General features: G+C 47.0%; 1 protein-coding gene across 1 annotated transcript in view; it reads left to right on the plus strand.

The window, feature by feature from the left end:
• Positions 1-9,367, plus strand: part of rem1 (RAS (RAD and GEM)-like GTP-binding 1) — a 32,593-nt gene extending 23,226 nt beyond the window's left edge. Inside the window, exons 4-5 of the mRNA XM_038803710.1 lie at positions 682-886; positions 8,231-9,367. Coding sequence (XP_038659638.1) covers positions 682-886; positions 8,231-8,508 — 483 coding nt within the window. The 3' untranslated portion in view covers positions 8,509-9,367. The remainder of the gene's footprint in view (positions 1-681; positions 887-8,230) is intronic.
• Positions 9,368-9,711: the final 344 nt, after the last annotated feature.

A 9,711-nucleotide genomic window follows, 5' to 3' on the forward strand; every position in this document is an offset into this window, starting at 1 on the left:
AAACATTAGCATCAGGAGATTTTGAGTATTGCTGAACAAAGACATTTTGTCGAAGCTTTTCATTTTGTACTCATCAGGCCAATCGCAAGAATACCAATATCAGGGGAGGCACGGGCTGGTTGGGGTACTGTCTGTACCTTGCCCATTTTGAACAGCAGATATCCCGAATCCATGGCATCCACAATGTTTTCATGGTCCTCACTCAACATTTTTTAAAATTCCAGATTGTTATTGAATTCAAATGTCACCATCTGTCCTGGTGGGATTTCAACCCGGGACCCAGGGCTTACCCTGGGTCTCTGGATTACTAGTCCAGTGACAATACCACTATGCCACTGATTCTTTATTGGTGAAAGGGAGGTGGTCTAATCATGTCGCAATGCGATGGAGCCCGTGCCTCGCACGTACAAGATAGAGGTTTTGATCAAGTAGATAGGGCAAAACTGTTTCCGCTGGTGGAAGGGTCGGTCATCAGAGGATGTAGATTTAAGGCAATTGGCGAAAGAACCAGAAAGAGTGTGGAAGTGATATTTGGTGTAAACAGTGTGCTGTTGAGATCAGGAGTACAATTCTTGGAAAGGTAGCTGATGCAAGTACAATGACGTTTGAAAAAGGAATTGGGTAAATTGGCATCACAAATTGTTGAGCGAAGATTTACCGCCTGATCCTTTCCCTCCCCAGGGTGATGAGCCATGGGTTCAGGATTACTGTATGCAGGTAGGAAATGCCTACATTATCGTCTACTCCATCACTGACCGTGCCAGCTTCGAAAGTGCGTCAGAACTTCGCATTCAGCTTCGGAGAATGAGACAAGCAGAAAACATCCCGATCATCTTAGTGGGGAACAAGAGTGACTTGGTTCGAAGTCGAGAGGTCTCAATTGAGGGTAATTTGTACATCCACTTTGTCAGTTCAGACGCTGAACCGCGACCAGCACCGAAGAGGTGTACGCTGCGCAGTCCCACCTCAGCTCAACCCATCCAGTCAACTCCAGTTACATGCTGGGCGGCACGGTGGCACAGTGGTTAGCATTGCTGCCTACGGCGCTGAGGACCCGGGTTCGAATCCCGGCCCTGGGTCACTGTCCGTGAGGAGTTTGCACATTCTCCCCGTGTCTGCGTGGGTTTCGCCCCCACAACCCAAAGATGTGCAGGGTAGGTGGATTGGCTACGCTAAAATTGCCCCTTAATTGAAAAAAATAATTGGGTACGCTAAATTTATTAAAAAAAAACTCCAGTTACATGCACGGTCCAAGCATAATTTGTTTAAACTATTCAATTGCGATTGTGTAGCTACTTTCCATTTGTTCCAGACGGATGAGGTTCTAATGGGATCCCTTCCATTCTTACTCACTCCCATTTGATGGAATTCAATTTCCATTTACAGCACCAACTTGCATTTATATAGCCCCTTTAACATAGTCAAAATGTCTCAAGCATTAGGAAGCTCATCCAACAGAATTTGACACTGAGCGACACATACATGTTCATATTGGCACAGATGAACAAAAGCTTTCTCAAAGCGATAACCTTTAAGGAGCTTCTACAAGGAGGAGAGAGAGACTTTCAAGAGACTTAGGGAGGGGATTCCAAAGGTTAGGGCCCAGGCATCTCGATTCCATTGCAAAGTTTTAATTAACTACATACTTAGAAAGGAAATCAGGAGAGCAAAAAGGGGACATGAAAAGGTGCTAGCAGGGCAGTACGGTGGCGCAGTGGTTAGCACTGCTGCCTCACAGCGCTGAGGGCCTGGGTCCGATCCCAGCCAGACCAGTACCAGGCCTGCCGTAGACACTTAAATAAATCACCTGCACAATCCAATTAAAGAGGAAATGTTGCACTTAACCTATTTTCGCAAATTGATTGGTTTAATATCTATTATGTCGAGTTATTATAGAGTTTCTGGATCAATAAATAGGATTTGTAGAGCGGTACGGTGGCGCAGTGGTTAGCACTGCTGCCTCACAGCGCCACAGTCCCAGATTCGATCCCGGCCCCGGGTCACTGTCCGTGTGGAGTTTGTGCATTCTCCCCGTGTCTGGGTGGGTCTGACCCCCACAACCCAAAGGTGTGCACGGTAGGTGGATTGGCCACGCTAAATTGGAAAGGAAGAATTGGGTACTCTAAATTTTAAAAGTAAATAAAATAATTAGGATTTGAAATTCGTTATATCGCTCTTCGGTTTGTGGACCTCTTGTTCCCAGCTAAACAGTTTTAATTATCGGTTTATTCATTTAGGACTTTTCTCACGCTACACAAGAGTACATATCTGCTTGGACGTGATCCTGTAGTAGCTATATGCCACAATTGGAGCTTATCTTGCCCAAACTGCTGAACGTTTTCATTCGTAAAGTAACTGGGATGTCCGGTTAGATTAAAAGTAGATTCTAGCTGGGAGGCTTCAAGCTTTGGGCCGCAAACAATGTGATTGCTCATCTTTTGACTTCATAAACCAGGAATTTGAACAAAGAATTCTAAACTCTAATCTTTTCCTCAAATGGCTCTCAGTCTTGCAGATAACAAAAAGCCGATTGAGTCAAGAAGATGTACTGCCCATGTCAGAGATTTAATTTTATAACCAACCAATCTGATGTGCTTATTTTCTTTAATCTTTCATGGAATGTGGACATCGTTGCCAAGGCCCGGAATTGTTCCCCATCCCTATTTGCCCTTTGAACTGAATGGCTCACGAGGCAATTTCAGAAGGCAGCTAGGAACTGACCGCATTACCGCGGGCCGGGAATCACCTGTATGCCAGCAGATTTGTTCATGAATCGGATGGGGTTTTTCTTTTACAACGGTCGCCAATATTTTCATGGTCATCATTACCAAGACTAATTTTTAGTTCCAGATTTTATCAATTAAATTTAAATTCCACCAGCTGCTAGCGAGAGGAATTGAAACCCACATCCTCAGAGCATAAGCCTATACATTTGTAGTACCAATCCACCGGCGTTATTACTGCACCGTCTCCCCGTAATTTCATCTGCAACTCAGAACCCATTGCCCACCCCCCACTTCCCAAGGACCAAAAAACTCCAGAGGCATTACACATTAAGCATGTGATTAACGTTTTCAAATCTGTGGGAGTGGAGTATTGATCATCAAATTTACAGTGCAGAAGGAGGCCATTCGGCCCATTGATTATGCACTGGCCCTTGGAAAGAGCACCCTACCTGAGCCCACACCTCCACACTATCCCCATAACCCAACCTAACCTTTTTGGACACTAAGGGCAATTTAGCACGGCCAATCCACCTGACCCGCACATCTTTGGACTGTGGGAGGAAACCGGAGCACCCGGAGGAAACCCACGCAGACACGGGGAGAACGTTCAGACTCCGCACAGACAGTGACCCAAGCCGGGAATCGAACCTGGGACCCTGGAGCTGTGAGGCAACAGTGCTAACCACTGTGCTGCCGTGCCGCCCGCATGGGGGAAGAGAAGGAGAGGTCAGGCCGCCCAAGCATTCCTGCCTTTAGTTCTCTTCCTTCTTATTCTGAACCTACGGGTAGGATTTCCCAGTCTTGCCGCGGCACGTTAGTCAGCGGCGGAGGCAGCCCATCATTGGCTGGCAGCCGGATTTTCCAATCCCGCCCGCTGTCAGTGGGGTTTCCTGTTGCTCACGCTCTCTGCCGCCAGGGAACCCAGCCGTGGCGGGGGGGAGGTGCTCGCCATCGGTGGGACCAGAAAACCCTGCTGGCGGGCATGGTTGGAAAATACCACCCTTTATTAATTTATTTGTGCATGGAAATGATATTGCTGCCAGGATTGTTGTGACCCAAGCCGGGAATCGAACCTGGGACCCTGGAGCTGTGAGGCAACAATGCCTCACATTGCGGAGGGGGGTGCATTTCGCTTGGATTCAGGACTTCAAAAGTTGTCTTTCACTGCAACTCATGCAGCCAGCTGGAAAGGTGTCAAGAACCATAAGTGGCTGGTTTAGCACACTGGGCTAAAACGCTGGCTTTTAAAGCAGACCAAGGCAGGCCAGCAGCATGGTTCAATTCCCGTACCAGCCTCCCCGAACAGGCGCCGGAATGTGGCGACTAGGGGCTTTTCACAGTAACTTCATTGAAGCCTACTCGTGACAATAAGCGATTTTCATTTTTCATTTTTTCACATGTGCACTGGGCCCAAACTACGGCCACTGGCATATGCACAGAGTCAGCACTGTAATTCCACAACTTTTACTTCTAGGTACAAGGATAATGCACAGTAGATTTTACACCCATGCTTCTGGAGGCAGGAAATCTGAGCTCAATTAATTCCGGTGAAATAGGCAACTTGTTAGTCTTTGTCAAGCCAACTTGATTCTTTTAATGCAGGCAGCTGACACTCTCGGCCTGAAATTTCACACCCAAGCAAGGAGCAAAGCATCGGGAAAATTCCCGGCTCTACAAACCCAACTCGGGAGACAGTGCCCTGAATGGCCAGGTCCTCATTCAAGGAGCCAGGTGTGAACTGAATTTGGACCCACCACCACTGAAAAGAGATTTTAGGGTGCGGCAGTGCTCTGGTTAAAAGGTCCGTCTCGGTGCACTGGGACTTGCCCCAGTTATATAAAAAAAATTAAAACCAAAAAAAGCGCCCAGGCCCCACCCCATTACCACCTGTAGGTTCCCCATGCCCTGACGAAAAATGAAATGAAATGAAAATCGCTTATTGTCCCAACTAGGCTTCAATGAAGTTACTGTGAAAAGCCCTAGTCGCCACATTCCGGCGCCTGTTCGGGGAGGCTGGTACGGGAATTGACACCCTATGTACGCCAACTCATGCTACTTCATGTAAACTGGCTCCCACAGTTTCTCATTCCCTCCGTACAAACCTATACCCTCTACCCACCCCAAGTCCCTTCATAGCCTCTACGCCAACTTAGACATAGTGGCAGTTCATATCAAACTTGCAATCTCCCATCCCCATAGCCTTTTATAGCCAACTCCTGCTCATAACCCCCCCCCCCACCAACCTTTTCCCTTACACCCTCCTTGTCAGCTCATCCAGGTTGGGCAGAGCTCAGGAGCCTTGGTGGGATGAAATAAAATAAACTTCAAAGTATCTATTATACACTTTGCTATGTTTAAAAAAGACTTGTTGATAAAGTCAATTTAATACATTTGAATCCACTCACGTGCTCAACGCTTTATAAGTACTTCAGTCCTTAAAAGGCTCAAATTGTGATTGTGATGGAATACTCTGCACTTGGTTGGAAAGTGCAGTTCCACAATTACATTTAAGAAGCCTGACACCAGGACAAAGCAGCCCACATGATCAGCACCCCATCCATCAACTTAAACATTCACTCCCTTCACCACCAAAACACACGATGGCAGCGGTGTATATATACTACACATACTGCACCAACTTGACAGCCTCATTCGACAGAAAATTCCAAACCCACAACTTCTACTACCTCGAGGAAAATGGCAGCAGCCACACAGGAACACCACCACCTTCAGATTTCTCTCCAAGACCCTCACCAACCTTTCCTGGAACTATATCGCCGTTCCTTCTCTATCAGAATCCTGGATCTCTCTCACTAACAGCACGGTGGGTGTACCTACACCACATGGACTGCTGCAGTAGTCCAAGAAGATAGCTCACCCCCACCTTCTCAAGAGCAATTGAGGATTGGCAATAAATCTTAGAGGTGGTGAAACTGTGCCAGTTTATGAGTCTACCTGATTGATAACAGATCACTCACTGTAACAAAAGATGAGACCTAATTATTAATTATTACTTTTTTTAAACTTAATTGGGCTCATTGTGGTAAAAAATGCCTTTGTACATTAATGTAAGACTATTATTTTCATTGGAAATCAATATACTGTGAGATCTAAACTGGGCAGATGATTGTCCATCGTCCCTCTTAGACTTTCGCAGATTGAACATGGCCCTTGTTGGATGGTAAATGGCAGCTTTTTTGCTGTTAGGGATTTTTGATATTATCAGAATGTTTGGATTTTATCGCTGACTATTACCAGATTACCAGACACTCTACATGTTCACTATATTACAGAAAATAGGAACACTGAAGCACTTCATTCAGAAAGACTCATTTTCACATTTCTCCTACCTTGGAACAGTTTACATCTCACATCATCCCCTCACTGCCCCGCTGAATCAGAAATCTGTCCAGTGCCTTTTAGAATACTCCACCCAAGCTGCCTTTAGTCAAATACCAGCGATGACAGCAGTCAACAGGGTCTGAATGACATTTCATTTCTGGAAGATGTGTCTTTTTTTAAATTTAGAGTACCCAATTCTTTTCTTTCAAATGAAGGGGCAATTTAGCGTGGCCAATCCACCTACCCTGCACATCTTTTTGGATTGTGGGGGTGAGACCCACGCAGGCAAGGGGAGAATGTGTAAACTCCACACGGACAGTGACTCGAGGCCAGGATCGAACCCGGGCACCGTGAGACAGCGGTGCTAACCACTGCGCCACCTTGCTGCAGGCAGCTTGGTAGCACAAGTGGTTAGCACTGTGGCTTCACAGCACCAGGGTCCCAGGTTCGATTCCCTGCTGGGTCACTGTCTGCGCGGAGTCTGCACGTTCTCCCCGTGTCTGCGTGAGTTTCCTCCGGGTGCTCCGGTTTCCTCCCACAGTCCAAAGATGTGCAGGTTAGGTGGATTGGCCATGATAAATTGCCCTTATTGACCAAAAAGGTTAGGAGGGGTTACTGGGTTATGGGGATAAGGTGGAAGTGAGGGCTTAAGTGGGTCGGTGCAGAGTCGAAGGGCCGAATGGCCTCCTTCTGCACTGTATATTCTATGTTCTATGCCCCCCCCTTGCTGGGTAATGTGTCTTACATATCACAACATAAACTTCTATTTATAAAGTGCTATAAAACCATTAAACAGGTGAATCTCCAGGTGATTCACAGGCGCATTATAAAACATTGATCCCCAGCCACATAAGGAGATATTAGGTCTGATGACCAAAGATTTGGTCAAAGAAGTAGGTTTTACAGAGTGTCTTAAAGCAAGACAGGAAGGTTGCGAGGCAGAGAGATATAGAGAGGATATTCCAGGGCTCAGGGCCCAGGCAGACGAAGGCACAGCCACCAATGATGGAGCAATTAAAATCGGGATTAGAGGAGGGGAAATATCTAGTACCACTGTGGGGCTGAAGAGGATTAGAGAGGCAGGGAGGGGCAAGGCAAAGGAGGGACTTGAAAACGAGGAGAAGAATTTTAAAATCAAGGGCGCGATCGAATGGCCTCGTCGCGCCCGACTCACTGACGTGGCAAGGCTGTTAAATCTCGCAAGAGGCCTCTCGTGAGCTTAGTGCGGCCTAGGTGGAACCAAGAAAGGCCCCGCTATACACACCCAAAACGTAACTGTTTTTTGTGCGTTAAATCACGCCCGAAAACTTTACTTGTCCGGGATTGATTTGATTTATTGTCACATGTGCCAAAATACAGTGAAAAGTAATTTTCTGCGGCCGAGGGAACGTACACAGCACGTACATAGTAGACAAAAAGAATAATCGACAGAGAACATTGACAAATGTTACATCGACAAACAGTGATTGGTTACAGTGCGGAACAAGGGGCCAAACAAAGCAAATACATGAGCAAGAGCAGCATAGAGCAACATGTGACCAACAGGAGCCAATGTCGGTCAGTGAACATAGGAATGAATGGGACTTGGTGGGAGTGAAGACAAAGGAAGCAGTGTTTTAGATACCTTCAAGTGTAGGGAGGATACCAAGTGGGGCACCAGCCAGGAATGCATTGGAATGGTCAACTCTGGAGGCATGGATAAAGGTTTCAACAGCTGCTGGGCTGAGACAGGTGTGAAGTTGGGCGATGTTATGGAGGTGGAAATAGGTGGTCTTCGTGATAGCACAAATATGTGGTCGGGATCTCACCTCAGGGTCACATGTGACACCAAGGGTGCTAGCGGACTGGTTTCCCCTCAAACTATTGCAAGGGAGAGAGCTGGAGTCAGTGAGGAGAGAACAGAGTTTGGAGTGGGGAGCAAACGGCTTAAATCGCCCCAATATTATATTGGAGGAAATTTCTGCTGATCCAGTACTGGGTGCCTTACAAGCAGTCTGACAAGCTAGAGAGAGTGGAGAGAGGCAGCGGTGAGATAGGAGCGGTGTCCCACTACACTCACTGACTGGTATACAGCCTTGAATATTGTGCACAATGCGGCCTGTCTTTGAAAATATAAACCAATGGCTGCTCGTCCGATCCCACATCTCTGTGTTCTGTTTCAGAGGGCCGGGCGTGTGCTGTGGTCTTCGACTGCAAGTTCATCGAGACCTCAGCCGCTCTGCATCACAACGTGAAGGAGCTTTTTGAAGGCATCGTGCGGCAGATACGGCTGAGGAAGGACAGCAAGGAAACCAACGAGAGGAGGATGGCCAGCCACAAGAGGAAGGAAAGCATCACCAAAAAAGCCCGTCGGTTTCTGGACAAGTTTGTGGCAAGAAACAGCAAGAAGATGGCCTTACGGGCAAGGTCAAAATCCTGTCACGACCTCTCGGTTTTGTAAATAGACAAGTGTCCTCGGAAATCGGGCAACAGGTGGGGGGGACGGGACAGGGACCACTACTGACTGTTTATACCAGGACAGAGTTCCTAATCTGGCATCTCTCATCAGTACCCCATGTGAACAAATGGCTCAACCCCAATTAAGAAAACGTGATTTGCGAGAGATGGGTGAACCTTTGAGACATGTGACCACCAGGATGGGTTTATGCAACATATTCATGAACCTGCTCCGCGTTAAAAAGGAGAAAGGTTCACCAACGTCACGTATGTGACACGAACCCCGGAAAAATGGTATATTTTCATTTGTGGAAAGAATTCTGCCGATTATTGCGTGGACAGATGAGGCTTTGACCTCCTCCATTTTTCAGCTGCAGAAGGTACTTTCTTGGTTCATTCCTTCAGTCGAATATTTTGCTGACCTTCTGCCCACTACTACTCAGTCTGAAACTTGAAGACAAATGAGACCTAAGCCCTACTATTAATTGCTGGATGAATGCCTTCGCACTTGGTACCAGAGACTAAAACCCAAGTATCTTTATGTCTGTGGCGTTTACATACGGTCAGATTTATGTCGTTTACTTTGTGGGATTGGTCAGAGGTTCTTTGGGGATATTCTAAGATTTCTTTTGCCTCAGACTATCTAAGTTAGGTCAGATTTTTGGGAGTGACAGCTCTGTGCTTCCCCGGTTTCTTATAAAGTTTAGATCAATGATCGATCACATTTAAGTCATGGAAATATTGGGCGGGATTCTCCAAATTCCCCCAGCCGCGTGTTGCTCGCGGAGCAACGGGATTCTACTCGCTTCCCTCCGCTCTTCAATGGGATTTCCCATTGAAGCCACCTCACACTACCCGGGAAACCACGGGTGTGTGTGGGGGGGGGGGGGGGGGGGGGGGGGGGGTGCCGGCAGGAAAAGAGAATCCCAACGTCCGGAGAATTGCAGCCATTATTGCTACTTATCTCATGGTTGTAATCGCAGGGAAGGATTTCAGCTCCCTGAGGGACAGTCATGAAGCACGGTCTTGTCATGTGGTAAATGAACCTCAAATGAATTGGCCCACCGCATATGGAACTAAATGGGAGGCAGTGACGTAGTGGCATTGACACTGGACTAATAATCCAGAGACTGGGGTAATGCTCTGGGGGCCTGATTTCGAATTCCACTGTGGAATTAAAAGTCTAACGTCCAATGTGGTAAAAACC

Source organism: Scyliorhinus canicula, chromosome 7 (genome assembly GCF_902713615.1).
Source record: "Scyliorhinus canicula chromosome 7, sScyCan1.1, whole genome shotgun sequence".
Taxonomy (NCBI): Eukaryota; Metazoa; Chordata; class Chondrichthyes; order Carcharhiniformes; family Scyliorhinidae; genus Scyliorhinus; species Scyliorhinus canicula.